Source organism: Mus caroli, unplaced genomic scaffold, assembly GCF_978045245.1.
Source record: "Mus caroli unplaced genomic scaffold, Mus_caroli_1 scaffold_6, whole genome shotgun sequence".
NCBI lineage: Eukaryota > Metazoa > Chordata > Mammalia > Rodentia > Muridae > Mus > Mus caroli.
The window spans coordinates 107,908,595-107,928,246 of NW_028227261.1; the positions used below are offsets into that span (position 1 = coordinate 107,908,595).

At 50.0% G+C, this 19,652-nt stretch overlaps 1 protein-coding gene across 1 annotated transcript in view; it reads left to right on the plus strand.

Annotated features, from left to right (window-relative positions):
* The window catches only part of Gabbr2 (gamma-aminobutyric acid type B receptor subunit 2), a 329,174-nt gene that overhangs the window by 187,724 nt on the left and 121,798 nt on the right, over positions 1–19,652 (plus strand). The window contains exons 5-7 of the mRNA XM_021159700.3: positions 788–853; positions 6,232–6,432; positions 17,290–17,526. Coding sequence (XP_021015359.1) covers positions 788–853; positions 6,232–6,432; positions 17,290–17,526 — 504 coding nt within the window. The remainder of the gene's footprint in view (positions 1–787; positions 854–6,231; positions 6,433–17,289; positions 17,527–19,652) is intronic.

Genomic DNA, 19,652 nt, shown 5'->3' on the forward strand with positions numbered 1-19,652 from the left:
AATGCATGAGTTTCATGCCCTTTTCTTGGCAACACATATATGTTAACCACCCTGCGATGACCTGTGTGTAACAAGGAAGAGTTTGCAGGCAGAGATAAAGATGGGTTGGGGCAGTTACAGACAAGTGGCTAGCTAGCATTCACTGGGTGTGTGCTGTGTTTCAGGCACTGTGGTAAGCTCCTCTTGAAGGGTTCTTCTCCCAGTCATCCCAGAACCGATTACAAGGGAGGTGCCACCACTGTCCCCGTCTTTCAGAGGAGCCAGGTAAAGCTGAGATGAGATGAGAGGGACCCCTGAATCGGCCCACAGCTCATTGGTGGCGCTTAGACATTAGTATGATCCCAAAGCACCCCAAAAGCTGTGAACTGGGAGCCCTGTGAGCTCAAGGACATCTCAGGAGACTGGCTGTCATGGGAACAAAAAAGACCACAACATACGGACAGTATGGCTAGCTTGGGGTCCTGGCTGTGTCACTCTCCTGTGGCCTCAGTTTCCCTGTAGGTAAAATGAGAAAGGAGATTCAAGATAACCCAGTGTCCTTCCTTGGTAGAAGATCAGGGAGATTCTGTGGTGTGCTGTCTTGCCCCAAAGTCACCCATCAAATCGGGGTAGGTGACTGCAGCTCAGCCCAGAGCAGCATAACCAGTCTCTGGGATGCACAGTATAGGGTGCTTCATCTCCCTCCCTGTCGGCAGAGCTCTTGGGTGTGAATCTGGGCATAGAACAGTCCCCTGGTCCCGGCACTGAGAATTTCCTCGTTTACCTTCATACTCTCTTCTGCCCACAGGGGAACGACGTGCGGATCATCCTTGGCCAGTTTGACCAGAACATGGCAGCGAAAGTCTTCTGTTGTGTAAGTGAGGCTTTGGAGTCCTGGGTTCACTGCACATCCCAAGCTGAGAGTCAGGCTTCCCTAGATCAGAGTCTGGGCTTGGAGCTGGGTGGTTACAGGGGGACCTGGAGGTACTACAGCAGCCCTAGGGGACTTTTGAGTCTCTCTGGGACATTCCAGACACCCCAAAGGGACTCAGACCCTTCCCTGCACCTACAGGAAGGGCTCAGAGCTGGCAGCTGGGGATACACTGCCTCCTCTGAGACAGGTTATATAAAGCAGGTACCAAGTACTTTTATACTTTACCCAACTTACCCCTGTTCAGCAGCCATGAGAGAGGTAACAGGGCAGAGCCCTGACTCCTGGTGCAATCTACTCCTGACATTCTTACATATCTATTAAGGGTCCCATTGAGGAACATGTCTGCTTCCATTGCTGTGCTTGGCTCCCCCCACTTCCCCTCAGGTCAGGAGGGAAGTCTGAGTCACTGGTGTTAGCATCTACCTCTGGCCTCTAGTGGAGGGGGCCACAGCTCCCTATTCTCTTGCCCATTTTGTCCATAACTTGGCTGGCATGTGAATGGCAGGCATGTAGGGACTGTAAATCCATCAGACAGAGCCAAGGTGGGAGAAACAGAGGAGACTGAGGACAAACCTAGAAGGTGAAGTTGAATGAAGACATACAGGCACCCAGCAGGCCCAGGAGTGACAGCAGACAGTGGCTAGACACCAAGGACACACAGGTCACCTTAGCCTGCCAGCTCAGGGGTGAAGCAAAAAGACTGAAACAGACCCAGAGGAGACTTCCAGGCCTCAGAGAGTGAGGTGACGCCAGAGTCAGCTGGCCACCTACATTGACATTGGGCCCCCCTACAGCTTCATAGAACACTTCAGAAAAAAAAATGAGAGCAATTACTCCACCTCAACAGCTCACAGGAGGACATTGAGTGAGACAACGCTCTGTTTATGAAGCCTGAGCCCCGGCTTTAAGACCTCCTGTTCCTCCAGTCTATGGATGGGCATCATGAAAGGTAACCACTATGGGAGAGGGACCCCGGGGAGGGGGGCTGGGCACCAGGATCCTGAGGAGCTGCAAGATGGTTGTGCGGTCCAAACCCAAGGAAGAAGCCCAGAGTGGGCCGGCACTGACTCAACAATGTCTCCAGAATCAGAAGGTCCTGTTTTCCCCAGGAGGATCCAGAGGAACAGCAAAGCAAGCTCCACATGGAGAAGGCCCAAGAAAGAAGCTGGACTTGACCCACTCGCTCACCAATTTCCCTTAGTGTCCATTGGGAAAGAAACCAAAGGACTCTGGGAGAAAGTGAACAAGAAAGCGTCACCCCCAAAAGAGGCCGATTCCCATGTGCCGTGAACATACTCAGCAGCCTTGAGTACTGGCTCCAATCCAAGACCTTGTGTGACTGAGACCTGTCTTTGCCCTGTGCCAGAGAGAAATGGTTCCAGGAACCCTGGCATCTGCTTTGGTACATCCACAGGCTCGGGCTGGGCTCCATCATGCCTCCTCTCCCACCTCCCCTCCTGCCTGTGCGCTAGAGAAATCTCCATGCTGACAGGGAGGGTTTTCTGCCGTGGCTGGCTGCTCACCCATGGAGGAGGCTCTCAGAGCATTGAGTTGGACCCTTGGATGGGATCTACCCACGAGGACATACATGGTCTGTGTCGTAGGAGAGAGTGCCTGTCAGTACCAATGGCCCTAGAGAATCCACCAATGTCCTCACTCTGGATCGAAAGTGCAGGTGATGCAGGGAGTGCGATCTCAGAGCGGGGGACCTCCAGACCCTCCTATTCCTAGAGTTGGGTTATAGCTGGACAAATGAAGAAGGCCGTCTAGTACAACTTTGGCAGCCAACAGGGCCGACCATGACAGGGGTAAGCAGCACTGTGTTGTGCTCCTGAGCTGGGAGCCAGCCACTGTAGAGTCTATATACAGCCCTGGGCAGGGCCGGCACTAGCTGCTGCATTGATTCAGAACCTGTGGTTCCCCTCTGCCAGCTGTGTGTTCTTAGGAAAGTCATTGAACATCTCTGCTACCTCTCTTGCCTAAAATACAAGCAACTATCTCAGCCGTGCCTGCCTGATGGGGGGTGTGGCTTGGAGTGGGGGCATCGCCCCAGATACTCTTGCTCAGCTGACAGGAAAGTGTACCAATACTGTGGTTGAGGAACTTGCAGAAAAGGGAGATGCCCCTCTTGCATGAGGAGGAGGGAGGCAAAAGGAGACCTAATAAAAAGTAAAAATTGGATTTTGTTAAAAGATATGTGTGTTGTGGTTCAGTCACTACTGCCAATAAGAATCATGGCTGGAGGAGCTAGCAGACCTGAGCCTTGGATAGCCCATCAGGCAGAGGGTCCTGAGACCCCTGCCCCTCCACACCACCAATAGAAAACATGGAGCCAGCGTGGTGGAAGCAGAAGATAAAGCTGCTTCAGTCAGTACTGCGCAGCCTCTGTTGAGCACTGGTCACCATGGGGACAGGAGGTCAGGACAGGAACTCAAGTGGGACAGGAACCTACAGGCAGGAGCTGATGCAGAGGCCACAGAGGGGTGCTGCTTACTGGCTTGCTCATAGCTTGCTCTGTCTGTCTTCTTATAGAACTCAGGACCACCAGCCGAGGGATGGCACCACCCGCAATGGGGTGGGCTCTCCTCCATCAATCACTAATTAAGAAAATGCTGTACATGCTTGCCTAAAGCAGGATCTCTCTTACAGAGGCATTTCCTCGATTGCTGTCCCCTTCCCTCAGATGACTCCTGCCTGTGTCAAGTTGACATAAGACTATCCAGTACAGATGCCATCTGTAGAGTGGCCCTGGCTTAGCCTGCAAGTCCCAGGGAAACAGATGCAAACCCACCCTCTGTCTGGTAAAGGACACAGATAAATGTCTCAGCCTCACTCACTGTTCCATATCCCACAGTGTGGCTCTTCACACAGGGACCAGCACAGAAACTGGACACATGGCCACTCCCCTGACTCAGTGGATGGTGTGACTGAGCCTGTCTGTAGATGCCTGCTTCTGCCTATGTATGGTTCCACTCTGAACATGCACCTCATGGGCTCCCACATGGAAAAATCAAGGACCTTGGGGACAAGGGAATAATGAGTTGAAATGAGCAAGACTTTTGTAGAATGATAATCAGCAAGGACCTTGTGACCTCTGGCTGCCCTGCGGAGGAAGGACGGCAGAGAGGAAGGCAGGACACCATGGCAGGAAAGGCTTCAGAGCATGCACGCCTGTGCTGCCTTCTGGAAAGTTCCTCAAGGAGCAGGCTGGATGGACCATGCAGATCTGAGGTCTGCACACACAGTGCCCTGACCCTGCTGCCTCCTGTACCCTGTGTAGCCCACAGCCCTGGTGAATGGTAACAGCTGTTAGCGTCAGAACCAGGCCTTGGGCTGCTTGCTCTCTTATTACCTGTGCCTCCTAAGCAATGTGCCTCCCCTGTAGACAAGAGCCTTTAAAATCCAGGAAGCTTCCAGAAAGAGGCTTTATTTTGCAAAAATAAAAAATAAAAAATAATAATAATATATGGGGAGGGGGATACTTTAAAATGACTCTAGAGTCTTGCACCTTTTTCTCAGCAGCCGTGTTTAAGGAAATCCCTTCCCTTGAGCCAGACAGTCTCATAAGCACAGGGGAGACAACAGCAGACTCCTCATACACTAGGGTGAGAACCCAAGTGCACATAAAACCAGGCCCTGGTCAGACAGTGGGGTGGGGCTCCCCCACAGGTGGCAGATGAGAGGCTGGGGACACACAGGACCTGCCACAGATGAAATGACTGAAGCATTGAGGACTTCCTGTTCAGAAGTCTAGCCCCTCCCAGAATGATGGTACCACTTGTCATCCCCCCACAAGTTCAAGACCAGCCTGGGCTCCGCAGAGTCCCTGTTTCAAAAGCAAAACAACACACCCAAGTCTTGTTCTTGGTCAGGACCTGGCATTATCTTCTTGTAAACAATGTTTCTGAGACTGAACCCTGATCAGAGGGCTCCCAGCTGCTGCCGGCTTTTGTCCAGCTGTGAATTTGTTATGCACATGAAAGATGAGTTCTCCATGCCAACCGCCAAAAACTCTGCCACAGTGAGAATTATAGTCTCTAGGAAGTTGAGCTGGGGCTTCATCTGTAGAAGTACGGTGTCTAGAATGGGAGGGCTCAGCGACAACAGAAGACTCCATAGCAGAGGCGGTTGAAGGGCTCTTTCCTTAGTACCCAGTTACTCTTCCAGCCTTCACTGAACCAACAGGTAAAGGCCACAGATGTGGGATCTGGGATTGCATGGTGGAGCCTCCAACCCACACCCACGCTCTGGGCTTCTGCTCACTGCGCAGTAGGGCTTTCTCAGGAGGTTAGAGTCTCACCTCCCAGAGCGATGAGTGCAGCCCATCTCAGTGCCAGGGCCATCTCCATCCCCACACAGGCAGATAGATACCTCTGTCTAGGGCATCTGGTCACTGTTGGGAACATGACTGTCACCTGGGGACGTTACCCTGAGCTTAGTGTGACAGACCAAGACAGTACTGAGGAGTTGACTTGAATGTGTCTAAGCCACGGAATGCATGTACTTCCTGATATGAAGTAGCTACAGTAAGAACAATGGGAAATTAAGATACACTGGAACATCCTTGGATTTGATAAGCAGCAAGCTTTGTAGCTTTATAGTCAGCAGGCCAAGCCTGACTTTCCTCACTGGCTATGTGGCCCTAGAAAAGTCACTTTCCCTCTCTGATTTTCAGTTTCTCCATCTCTAGCATGAGGATGGCAAGCCTTGTTCTGACCACCTCCTGTGGGAGAGATGAGTATCAATCAAAAAGGTGCAGGTTGCCATGTGCAGCCAGAGTCACTGCCTTGCTATGTGGGAGCCATGGTTCAAAGATGCTGTCTGCCAGTGGCGCCTTCTGTAAGCACCAAACTGTCTGCTGGGCCACGCTCAACAGCTTTGAGACCTCTGTTGTAGAGGGGATGTTGGTGCATGCCCACTGCTCTGATGGCATCCTTGATGCAGGGCATCTTTAAGGGCTGAAGACCAGAGATGCTATGTTTCTTCCTCATGGGCAATGAGAGCTTGGTGAACAACCTGTTACCCTTTTCTCTTAGGCCACCAAGGAGTTAGTTCGTGGTGAAACACCCATCTCTTGGGTGTGATGCCAGAACCTTCCATCGGCTTTTCTATGAGCAGAGTCCTCAGTTTTCTTCAGGCCTCAGACTTCCCTGTTTTATCCTACCTAATGTGCCAATGCTATCTGGGGTCCTCAGAGTAGCAGAGAGAAGGTGGCTGGCAGAAGTCTGCACACCCTCTGGGAGGAGGAAGCATGGCTCTTGCACCCTCTCCTGGCACCCCAAGCCCCACTGATCCTGGGTCTTATCCACCTCCTGCAGGCCTTTGAGGAGAGCATGTTTGGCAGCAAGTACCAGTGGATCATCCCGGGCTGGTACGAGCCTGCGTGGTGGGAACAGGTACACGTGGAGGCCAACTCCTCACGCTGCCTGCGCAGGAGCCTCCTGGCTGCCATGGAAGGCTACATCGGAGTGGACTTCGAGCCCCTGAGCTCCAAACAAATCAAGACCATCTCAGGGAAGGTCAGTATTGGGGTCCCTTCCTCCTGGCCAGCCTGGCTTATTGAGTAGGTAGATGTTGACAAGGTTGCCTCGGGGTTGCTGCATGCTCCTAGCAGATCAGTGGGCTTTTCTAAGCAACAACACTTGGAAATGAGGGTAGGTGGCTACCTGTCTGTCAGAAAGCAAAAGGATCCAATGAGGTGACTGTTCTGGGTGGGGTTGGGGCACCTGAGACAGGATACAAAAGAAAGATACTTACACCTAAGAGGTAGAGCCCCAAATTGTGGGACACCAATCACTGCCAAAGTCTCTTCCTGAGCTCCTCCAGCTTGGAACAGCCTGGAAAGTGTGTGTCTCTCTCTCCTAATACCCAACTCAGTGATGCTTCCGTGTCTATTAGGTGCACCCACGCAATTGGGAAGACGTGTTCCTTGAAGCCTCCCTCCACCAATGACCATTAGGGTCATGCCCCTGCCTTGATGCCTCACAGGGATTGCAAATGCAAACCCCCACTGCTTCTGTCTGAATGATATGGAAGACCATAGCTGGCCATGCCAGCACACACCTGTGATCCAAGCACTCAGGAATGCCAGGCCAACCTTAGCTACACAGAGATTTCAGGCTAGCCTAAGCTACATAAAAAGACCCTGACTTTAAAAAAAAATGAATTGTGAAAAGCAAGAGGCCACAGCTAAGGTGACTGTGATATCCACCACTCCTGCTCTGGCCAGCCACTAAACCCCATGCAGTGTTGAATGTGCCTCTCCTACCTGTCTATGCCCAGGGCATGCACGTGTGCATGTGCATGGATGTGTGCATGCCGGTATATTTTACTGTGTATCCCTGGCTAGCCTGGAATTCATCTGGTAGACCAGGCTGGCCCTTCAATTCACAGAGATCTACCCACCTCTGTTCGCCAGTCCTGGTACTATAGGCCGGGGCCACCATGGTCACTGTGTGCCAGGAGTTTATACCTTCAACCTCGGGCTTTTACGGACCTAGTCCATTTCCTAGGGAAGCTTTATAACCAAGTGTAGATAAATGTTTTTATTCATTATTTAATCCCAGTCAGAACCACCTTTCTACCAGTGATTTATTGGTTTGTCAAAAACCTAGCAAATCATTAGGACGGGTTTTGTAAACAGCTCCTTAGATCACGTTGGCACCTGGCTAGAAAATGCTGGAAGAAATATTTTTCTATCAAAATCGATGTGTGCAGGGGAAAAAAAACTAAGTGAGACACTGAGGAATGAGCAGAAATAACTCTCATTTGGGTAAATGTTATTTTTATGGGTGTCAAAGTTTGCAAGTTATTAAGAGCCTCGGATCCAGAGTATACTATATTTTAATTTAAAAATAGCGAAGTTTGAGAAAAACGCAAAAACTAAGGGGAAAAAAATCCCCAGAGGCAGACGACAGGATATTAACCAAACCAAGCCTCGGGCAACAAAAGCCATAATGGTCCACAGGAGCCCTGGGAAGCTAAGTGACATGGTTGGTGATACGACGTCTAAAGGGTCTTGATGTCCATCTGAAAGCATGACATCACCCAGGGCGGGTGCCCTGGAGGCAGGACTGAAGAAGAAACCATATGGTACTGCTGACTGGCTTGCTCCCCTGGCTTTCTCAGCCTGCTTTCTTACACACCCCAGGACCCCCTGCCCAGGGATGAAGCCACCCAGAGTAGACACACACACACACACACACACACACACACACACACACACACACACACACACCTATCAACTAAGAAATTTCACCACAGACTCACCTACAGGCTAATCTGAGGCAGTTTCTCAATTGATGTCCCCTCCTTCCAGATGGCCTGAGCTTGTATCAAGTTGACAAAAACCAACCAACACACCTAGGGAGGGGCTCCTGTGCCCAGCAGGACTCAGTCATGCGCTGCGGCCCTTGAGTCCTGACACTTCCCGTTGACACACAGTGATGGGAAATGGTGGGAGGTTTGGAGGGGGAGGTCACTATGCCCACCCGATGCTCTGAAACAGAGGCACAGAAGGGCATGGAAAGGCAGGGGAATCCAGGAGCCAGCCTCACAGTGCTAATGCCCCACCCGACACAGCCTCCATATGACTAATGCCCTGGGAGACAGTGAGGGTAGAGTAGCCAGCTCAGGGGGAGGAGGTTGGTGCCCTATGGGGACACACTGGCTGGTTAGGCAGGTAGCTGTGTCTATAGCAATATTCTTCTCTCCCTTCCTCCTGGTCTCCACTAACAGGGTTCTGACTGGAAAATGGTCAGTCTCTAGCCTCACAAGCCAGCTGTGGCCAGGCTTCTAGGGTGGCCTGTGAGAGAGATGAACGTTCCTCAGGCTTCCAGAAAACCTGCCACGGAGGGAATTCATCTTCTGTGTTGTTTGGAATTAGAATGAGCCCCCTGGCCCTCTGGCGGCCATCTTGATGTGTAGCCTTGGAAAGAAAACTCCGTTCTAGACATTGAGATTCAGAGAGAAGATCCAGATCTCTGGTCCCTTAGTGAGGCTGGCCTGGAAGGCCGTGGGGGACATTTGCTGGAAACAGACCCAAGCAATCTCATGGAAGTCACAGATAGCTTGTTGGCTGTTACACGGTGAGCCTATGATTGACAGGGGGGAAAGTCTTTTAACCTCCCCCTCTTTTCTTACCTGGGGTACTGGTAACGATGTCTCCTACAGCTTAGTGAGGTAACACAGTGGGAATTTCTTAGTCTGCCCCCAAATGTCTCCTACAGCTTAGTGAGGTAGCACAGTGGGAATTTCTTAGTCTGCCCCCAAAGTGCTCATTAACATTCAGGCTGAGGGCTGGGCTCGAGGTTCATGGGGCAGAGCTCACAGCCACAACAGTGGGCTAAGGGGAGTGAGCCTGCACAAAACAGATGAAGGTAGCCCAGAAGTTCTCTGAATATTCTTCCCAGCCAATGGCACTAGCAGCAGCTGCCACTCTGATTCCTTTGCCCTACAGTCACCACTCTGGACTTTGAATGCCTGATGTCTTGTGGGCCTTTCCTCTTTCCTGAAACACATATGAGTGAGTGACATGGAAGGTGTTTCATGTTCAGTGTTGCATAGTATTCCATGATGTTACCCTACAAATCCCTCCATCCTACCTGGAGCAGACCCTCTGTGTGGCTTGGTGTGGAAGAGTCATCAGTGTGCGTCTCTGGCTGGACCTGTGGCTTGGATGCCCCTCCCCTGCAGCATTTCCGTGTGCTTGATCACATCAACTGTTCACACACCCTGCATGCAGACCTACTCTGGTTGTTATTAGAACTGGACTGACTGTAAATCACAGTCTAGGAAACGGACATGTTAGTCACGTTAGTCAGTTCAGGCTGGAAATCCTGTGACTTTTGCTTCTCTCTCTCTCTCTCTCTCTCTCTCTCTCTCTCTCTCTCTCCCTCTCCCTCTCCCTCTCCCTCTCCCTCTCCCTCTCCCTCTCCCTCTCCCTCTCCCTCTCCCTCTCCCTCTCCCTCTCCCTGTCCCTCTCCCTCTCCCTCCCTCCCTCCCTCCCTCTCTCTCTCTCTCTCTCTCTCTCTCTCTCTCTCTCTCTCTCTCTCTCTCTCTCTCTCTCTCGTTTCTGAGAACTGCTTTATGTTCTCTGGGTGGAGCTGCCATGTGCATTTTTTCTGATCTGCTCCTCTCTGCTGTGTTGTGATGGAGGCTTGCTGGCCCCGTGCTTGGGTGCGGACTCTGGTGGGACTTCTGAGTCACAGAATGGGCATCTGTGGGCTCTCACAGGCACCGCCAAGCAGCTTTCTAAAGTGGTTCTACTGACTTGCACACCCACCCGCAGTGAGGGGGACCTCCAGCCTGTGCACAGCCCTGTCAGCACTCGGTGCTGTCAGCTTTTTAATTTTAGCCAAGCTTGTGGGTGGGACGTGGTATCCCACTTGAGTCTTACTTTGCCATCCCTGACTGCTTAACGGGATTGGACACTTTCTTGTCCTTTTTATACATGTGTGCATCCATATGCACAGGAGTGTACACGTGAAGGCAGGGAGACAACATGTTGTCCCCAATATGTTCAGGTGTTGTTCTTCAGGCATGTCATCCACCTTCTTTGAGGCAGGGTCTCACCCGGAGTTCACTGAATAAGATAGACTAGCTGGTCAGTGGGACTGCCTGTCTCTGCCTCCCCAGTGCTGGGATTATAAGTAGGTGTCACCACACCTGGATTTTTATGTAGGTCTTGGGGATCAAACTCCAGTCCTTGTGCTTGTACAACAAGCAGTCTTACCAAGGCAGTACCATCTAGTCTCTCCTATATTTTTTTTGGTTGTTTTTCAGCCTCTTTTATGATTGCTGTTTGGGTCTTTCACCCACTTTTCTCCTGGAGTCCCTGCCTGATTGTCTTTTTCTTTTCTTTTTCTCCTTGCCCACTGGTGGCCAGGAGACAGAAATTCCCTCTGGGTTCTCCCTGAGACTCCCTTGAGAGGTCTGTGTGGGACTCTCTTCTTCCCCCACTCTGTGACCAGTCTCTCACTCCCTTGGCGTCTTTGGATGGGTAGAAGGCCTTGTTTTTAATGCAGCTGCACTCATTAGGTGCTCAGTGCTGTGTCCTGGTGAACACTGAGCCCTTCCTCGACAGTTAGGCAGTTCAGCCTTCCACCATGACCTTCAGGTTCGTTCTGTACCTTCATGTTTCCATATAAGGTATGCACACAAATGATTATATGCACGTCTAAAACAAAATCAATGTTTGTTTTGTTTTCCATATGACGGGTGACTTATCAGGACCATTTATTGAAAGGGCCATTTCTGACTTCCTCCCAGTCCACGCTGCCTGACCTCGGCCATGAACAGAGCAGCTGCACGGCGTGACCTAGCTATGTACTGTTGTCCACTGTCCTCTAGGGTCCATTTATCTTTATGCCACTGTCACACCATCTTGATGTTATCTACCGCACACATTCTCCCTGCTCACCTGTGTGAAGTGTCCTTTGCCTCACCTTTAATTCTGAGCACTTTCTTAGCAAGGGGTAGCCTCATCTACCATTTCCTTCCAGTCTTATGATGTCACTGTTTCCTGCTTCACTATTTCTGTTAAGCCAGCTGTCATACATTGGTCCTTTACCAGTGATGTGTCTCTTCTCTCTAGCTATGTTTTGATTTTGATCTTCAACTGGCTTTTTTTTAATACTTTGATCAGGTTGATGTATGTGCACATGTGTGTGCATGTGTGCATATATGAGTGTATGGGTGCATGTGTGTGTGTGTGTCCTTGTGTGTTAGTGTGTGTGTTCATGTGTGTGCATTTGTTTGCACATGTATGAATATGTGTATACACATGTGTTAGTGTGTGTGTATGTGTGCGTGTGTGCTAGAACATAAAAAAAGATGTGTCCTTGTCCCTTCCCCATCTGTCCACAAGGATGCATTCTCCCAGAAAGCAAGATTCATCATTAAAAAGTATATGACAAAGTAATTCAAGAAAGGAAGAAAGGAAGGAAAAAGAAGAGCTTCTTTGGCTCACAGTTTGGGGTTTAGTCCATCAGAGCAAGGATGTCATGGTAACAAGAGTTTAAGGCAGCTGTTCACACTGCATCTCTAGCCAGGCAGCAGAGAGAGACGAAGCTGGCACACGGCACACTCCCTCCTGTCTCTTCGGTCCAAGCCCCCAGCCCGTGCCATGGTGCTGCCCACTTCTCGCCTCAGTGAACCCAATTTAGAAACCCCTTATAAACATGGGTGAGCCTACATCCTGTCAAACAGATGATCCACGGGAGTCATGCCAGCATGGCTGTGCTGGAATCACAGACTCAGAGCACTGGGCCACCTGTTAGCTCTGCAAGCCCTTGCAGGCTAGCCTGAGAGATTAGCCACTCTTATAACACATTTCCAGAAGGAAAGGATGATCCAAGCCCTAAAAACTGCCTCCCTAACGACACTGAACCCAGCCTGGGAGCGAGGGGAGACATCTAGGTAATGTTATTTCTCAGAAACTTCTAGCCCCTGGGATAAATATAACCTCCGGAAGAACAGTGCCCTGACTTCTTGTCAGCTAGCCAGTGGAGGCCTTGTCTCTGGCGCTCACAAGAACTTGCCCTATGGTGGCCCTGGCATCCCTAGGGAGCAGTGGTGAATGGATGTGACCCAGTAGGAAAGGCAAAGAGACCTAACACCGGTCCTATCCCGAGCCTCTGCTCATAGAAACACGGAGGACAGCCAAGCCCTTCGTCTCCGTGGCTCTGTTCCTGCATCTCATCTCTCGGGACAACAAAAGTAGAGAAGTAAGGTAGGAAAGAATAGAAATTTCTAAGGGACTCATGTAAAGAGTAGACATAGGACCTGGGTCGGTCCCAAGGCCAAATCAAATAGGTTGTATGATCTTAATCCTTTTATGGGACTTACACACAGGTGCACAGACAGACAGACAGACAGACAGACAGACAGACACACACACACACACACACACACACACACTACATCGAGAAAGTTAACCTATTCAGGCAATGAACTGCTCTTGAGGCCACCCCGGGCCTGCTCACCTCAGCTCTCCATCCCAGCCTGCAGTAGTTACCGTCTCATTGCTGGGAACAAATTCCAGACTTAAGGAAAGGGATATCTATTTTGTCTGATGATTTAAGGAGATACGCTCCATCACAAGGAAGGGTTTGCAGCCGGAGTGGCTTACAGTTGTGGTGTTGGGAACCCATGGTTCCACTTGTCCACATCTTGGCTGCCAACCAGGAAACACAGAGAGACTTGGGTTTGAAGTGGACAGAGCCATAAACCACAAAGCCCACCTCCTAACCATTCACTTCCTCCAGAAAGGCCCCACCTCCCACTGTCTCCACAGTCTCCCTGAACAGAACCACCAACTGAGAACCAAGTATTAGAGCGTGTGAGTGAACAGGCGCCACTGTCAACCCAAACTGTAACAGCTCCTCACGTTTAGAGGATCCCAGACAGCTTCAAATATGCCCTAGGACATGAAGAGAAATATCACCTGACTGAACCATGAGGTGGAATAAATGACATTCTAGATGCGTGTTGTCGTGGCCTCGATGCAGGTCCCCAAAAGTCATGAGTTAAAGGTTTGCTCCTAAGGAGGGCGCTGTTGGGAAGTCACAGAACCTTTGGGAGTTGGAGCCTAGTGAGACATCATTGTGACTGGAGACAAGCCCTGGGAGAGAACTGTGAACACAGCTTCCTTCCTCTTTCTCCTTCTTCCCTGGACTATGCGGTTAGTGGTGTTGTTGACCACACACACCCCCTTGTGAGCCGCCTCACCCCAGGACAAAATAATGAGGCCTGCCAATCACCAACCAAAACTTCTTTTTCTTAAGGTTTCTCTTAAGCTTATATACTATGTTATAGTTGCAGAGAGCTGACCAGCACAGACACCCCACCCTCCAGTGACTTTGTGTGTATCTGAGAGCAGATGTAGGGAGGGAAATCCAAGAAGACAGAGGTCAAAGGGTCTCCTCATTCCTCTTATGCTTGCTAGTTCCAGGACAGTCAGGAATACACAGAGAAACCCTGCCTCAAGAAGCAACGTGAGGGGAAAGCAGTTAATACCGAGATACACATCTAGATAGTTTTACATACTTTAAAAATACCCAAGAGCTAAATTAACCACCAGAAACAGACAGTTTTAGTTTCTCTTCTAGTCACTGTGACAGAGCATCCCGACAAGAGCAACTCAGAGGAGAAAGTTGATTTTGGCTCAGTTCCAGGTCACAGTCCCTCATGGTGGGAGTCACGGCGAGGAGCTGAAGCTGCTGCCTCACCACATCCGCAGCCAGGAGAAGAGAGCAACGAATACATGCTCAAGCCCAGGAATACACCGCCTCAAGCCCAGGATCCCAGCCCAGGGAGTGTTCCCACCCACAACTAAGCTGGGTGCTCCTCCCACACCCTCAGAAGCCCGCCCTGAGGCCCATTTGCCAGGTGGTTCACAGTCTTGTCAATCAAAAATTAACACGAACCATCATGCAAACCCAAATCACAACTCGTGTTTAAAGTTTTTAAATCTGTCTATGGCAGCCAGGCCTGCAGCCCCAGCTACTGGGGAAGCTGGGGTAGGATGCTTGCAAACTCAATGCCTGGGAGTATGGAGGGATGAGGAGGTGAGGGGCATCCCTGTGGTAGAATTGCTGTGGAATCAGTACTCAGTGCAAGCACACACAGACACACAGACACACACATATTCATGCACACACACAAGTGCGCATACATACATCCACAGATAACCAAGCAATAAAAAACTGGGGAAAAAAAGCAATATTATTTTAAAAATTGGAAGATCAGACATCACTGCAGCAATGTTGTGGAAAGAAGAAATTTACCTCAGAAGTAAAAACTGCTTTTGGTCAATATTTGAAAGAAGTTCATTCTACCAGATAGGAAAAAAATGCAAATATAAGAGAAGATTATACTTTTTCTTGAAAAACTGACAATTAAACACAGGTTATCAAGACACCAATTATTAAGTATGCTTGTAAACATATCCCTTCATACACAGGGGCATGGCACCTTTCAGTATCAGGGAAAATCATTTAACCCCGTGCTATGACAAGCTCGACATTCAGCCCCATGGTTTATCCATAAGCATGCCCCTGTGTGTCCATGCATTTATCCCTGTGATGTGTGCATAGGCATTTAGCAGACAGCAAGGCTGAGTTCTATGTGTGTGTCATGTGATTCTGGGAACCACTTAGTGACCCCGTGGAGCCAGCGCTAGTGGTATGCAGAAACAGAGGCCAAACAGCAGGCCACATAAGAATGGTAAGTGCTAGAAAGAATAGAGGTTCCTCTGTGTGCAAAGGCTAGCTTAGGAGACCTGTCCCAGTATCGTGATGCTATGACTATGTAGCACACCAAGCTGGGGTGGAGGGGGAGTCTGATAGGCATGGCCAGTGCAAAAGCCCTGGGGTACCAGGAAACTCCATGTAATCTAGGCACCTGGAAGGGTAGAAGAAGAGAGAGCACCCCATTCTAGACAGCTCCCTAGGAAGAGTGAACTTGGCTAAGGAAGAAGGTGCCGGCACTCTGTAGCCATGCCTGCACAGACCAGAGCACACAGGAATGTTGTATGAGTCATTCTGTGGGGTGTGGATGCAGGAGCTAAGCTGGTCCAAAGGCCTGGTGTGAAGTCAGTTCTGCTTGGATTTGGAGAGACATATATAAAAGTGGTAGCTAGAGATGAGTGACAGTTAAAGGATAGCCTGGGCTTCCAGAAGAGCCTGAGACTAGAGGGAGAGCCATGGACTCATTGCTGGACATATTCCACTTGTACAGACAGAAATCCTCCAAGAGCCACATCTGGTCTGGGCTCCTCCTGGACACCTGTCTGGGTGGCTCTACCAAAACCCCTACTTTTTGGATGGTGGGCTCCATGCATGCAAAAGCCACTGCCGTGGAAAGTACAGACCCATCTTCCCTGACTACTGACTAAGGACAGCTGTGCGATCGATCTTCCCATGAACAGTGATGACCTCACTGCCAGTGAGCAGCAACAGGATGGGTGCCCATCTGACTTCATGCACCACTCACACGCTTGCAGCAACCACTGTGACCCTAGGCCCCTCGGGCTGTACAGAGGGCACATGTGACCCTCTCAGGCCCTTCTGAGCATAAAATGACAAGGGATCCAGTTTCTGTGTGGTTTGACCCTCAGGGGGTTTTCCAGGTGGCTATGTGGAGGTCAGAGGATTTGAAAACGGTTCGTGGAGAGGAGGCTGAGGTCATGGGTTCCCCGGGTGATATCACATGGAAGGACAACCTCAGGCACCAGAGTCAAAGAGCAATGTCAGGAAATTGTGGCGAATCAGGATGTTAATGTCACCAGTGGATTCTTTTATAAAATTCAACAAGGAATAGGGGACCATCTGTGGTTCAGTGTCAAGCTGTTCACAGTCCCTGCTGTAGCTTTGAAGGGACACGTAGAAGGTACATACAGATCGTCTTTGTTTGGATCTGCCTCAGGGTCTGTGTTCCAAGATGGCCTTTCCATTAAGGCTCAGAATCACAGGACTGTGAGGACAGAGCTAGAACCTTCTAAATTCTCAATTCAGCATATCTAACATGCATGCAGCCAAAGATAGCTATGAACACAGCCCAACACAGAAGCAGTCGTAAGCCTAAAACACTGAAGGGGGTTGCAATACTTTTTTGTAACTTGATCTGCAACTTGATCTGGATTGTGACCTTAGTAAATGACTGCATCATATCAGAAGGTAAAGTGTTAGACATATCTTCTAACCCATGCTCTGAGTCCCCTGCCCATATCCTAGGGCCATTCCCAGAGCCTGGGACCTGTGGCCTTGCTTGGTTCCAGTCCTTAAGGGTGACCACCTCTGAGATGGTCCAGAGTTCTCTGAAGGTGAAGGCAAAAGACAGAGAGAACCCATGAGCTGCTGGCTGGAGGCAGAAGAAAGGGAAGGGACTGATGGGCCTGGACTGCCCAGCAAGGCTGGCTTTTCTCAAAAGAACCCCCAGTGCTGAATTCAAATCAAGCACTTCAAATCATTTGGAATGTATGATTATTCTGGCGGGAAATGGAAAATTAACCATCGAATATTTTGTCAACTTGTATACAGCTTCAATTTCTAGGTTCAGTAAATGAGCCAGCAATTCTTCCAGACCCTGCAAACATCAGGGGGAGATATGATTAGTGAATATTACACCCTCTGCTTCGACAGGCTGGGTTAGATCAGCCCTGTCACTCACCGACTCTGGGACCTGAGCAAGTCAGTGTCCACATCTGTAAAAGGGGAGACAGTAATGGCTGCCACGTTAGGAAATCGTTGCAGAATGAAGAGACAGGATGGACTGTGAGCCCAGCATTGTGATGGGCACACAATAGACTCTGAAGAGTATCCGTGTGCCAGTTGTGCCTGCTGTAACTCCGTGTCCCCTCCCCATTGCGTTTCCAGACTCCACAGCAATACGAAAGAGAATACAACAGCAAGCGTTCGGGTGTGGGGCCCAGCAAGTTCCATGGGTACGCCTACGATGGCATCTGGGTCATCGCCAAGACCCTGCAGAGGGCCATGGAGACACTGCATGCCAGTAGCAGGCACCAGCGGATCCAGGACTTCAACTACACAGACCACACCCTGGGCAGAATCATCCTCAATGCCATGAACGAAACCAACTTCTTCGGAGTCACGGTCAGTCCCCAGCCTCCTGGGCTGCTTTTTCGGTGCCCTAGGGAATCATACAAGGTCAAAAGAGGGACCGTTAGGCACTGGTGATGTGTGCTGATGTGTGTTGATGTGTGCTTTCTTCTCTCGGGTTTCCTGTGAGCCACAGGACTGTGGGAGGAAGATTGGGAAGAAGGCTGGGGTGGGATGGACTCTTTCTCTGGGGAAACATTTCCATGACTCACCAATAAGAAAGACCTGTGGGTACAGTGGGCCAAATTCAGGTTCAAATCCTGCATCTCCACTTATGAGTGACCTTCTTTGAACTGAATGGGGACAGTGCTTCTGTTTGCAAAGTAGTTGCGGAGATTAGTCATTGTGTTGGGCCTGGAGGTGCAAGCCTGTAATCCCAGCTACTTGGGACACAGAGGCAGAAAGGTCTCAAGTTCAAGACCTGCCTGCCATACAGAGTAAATTCAAGGCCAGCCTGACCAACTCAGTGTGACTGTCTCAAAATTGAAAGCAAAAAGAAGACTGGGGACATGGCCCTGGGATTGAATGCTTGCCCAACGTTCCTAGAGTCCTTGGTTCAATCTCTAGCACAAGACAGAAAGAGGTGCTCATGTGGCACCTGCTGCTAACATTGATTGGGGAGATTTCCTGGTCTGAGCTTCAAGTTTCTCACTTGGCAAATGCAGATGGTAATACATACACCTTACATGAACATTGGAAAATTAGCACCCATAATGCTCAATAGATCCCCAACATTCACTGTGGGCTTGGCCCTGCACATTGTATAGATCCTACCCAGTTGTGTATATCTAGGGCTTAAACCCAGGAAATGCCAGCTCTTGGTACTATTCTAATATTGGTCCTGTTGCATCTTTATGCCCCATGAGAGGAACAGTTGCTGATCCTATACCTGTTAAAGATGATCAGCCTAGAACTCGGACCTTTGAAGTAGAAAGCTAACCCTAGGAAGAGTTGGGACTTAAATGTTGGTTTCCATCATCATGGCCACATGGCACTGCCTTCTGGGCATGGGTGTAGGGAATCTCGTGGTACTCTATCTGCCTCTGGTCTTCCTAGCAAACACAGGAGCTTTGGCTGAAGCAGGAATGAGTGAATGTGTTATCCTTGTTCTGTCTAACTGGGTATCAATTAGAGATCAGTCCATGATGGGATACCACGAGACGGGAGGGTTGGTGTGTTTCTTGCTGAGTTTGGAAGACATTTTCAGGCACTGGTGGTGTGGCCGGCAGGTCTTACAGAAGCTGCAAGATGTGTGTAGTGGTGCAGATCTAGGAGTGAGACATGAGCAGAGATGACATGGAAGGGTTTAGAGCATTTGGCTCTGGGGAGAACTCCACCAGCTTACAAGGATGCCCTTGACCTCTGTGGAGAATTCAGGGAAGGCTTCTCAGAAGAGGTGGCATTTGAGCCTGGCCTTGAGTGGTGTACAAGCAGTAGGCCTTCAAAGCTGACTGACGAGGTGGAAGTCGAGTAAGAGGGAAGGTGGGATTGGCTAGGGGAGGATACCATCATCTGAGACAGGATGCTGAGGAGGCAGATGGTAGGCCTGGGAAGGTAAGTTGGGTCGGTAAGCTGGGAAGGTAAGTCTTGAGTTGATAAGGACTCTCATGGGGGCAGCCATTCAGAATGTGGTGAGTATCACCCAAAAGCTAGTCAGACTCACTGAACAGGGCTCTAAACTCGGTGATTCTAAGGAAACTGTAGTTCAGCAGCCACTTCCCTGCCTAAAGGGGCGGGGGGCGGGGCTCTCAGTTTGCAGAAGGGAAGTTGGTTTCCAACATCCCTAGGTCGAAGGATCTAAATGCTGACATCCCCCTCCCTCATTCAGACGTGAAGGTGCTGTACTACTGACCAAGCACATTTTTACTGAATCTAGCCTCAAACTCAGGCTTAAAGGGATGCCTTTACCCTCAGAAATCCCTTATAAAATCACATTCAGAGCCCACAATACAAAGCTTACTAAAACCCAGGTATGGTGGCACATGCCCATAATCCCAGCACTTAGTAGGTGGTGGTAGGAGGACTGTGAACTTGAGGCCAGCCCAGGCTACATAGAGCCTGAAACACATTGAAAGAAAGAGGCTTCTCGGACTAGGGGCAAGGCCCCATTGGCACAGTGC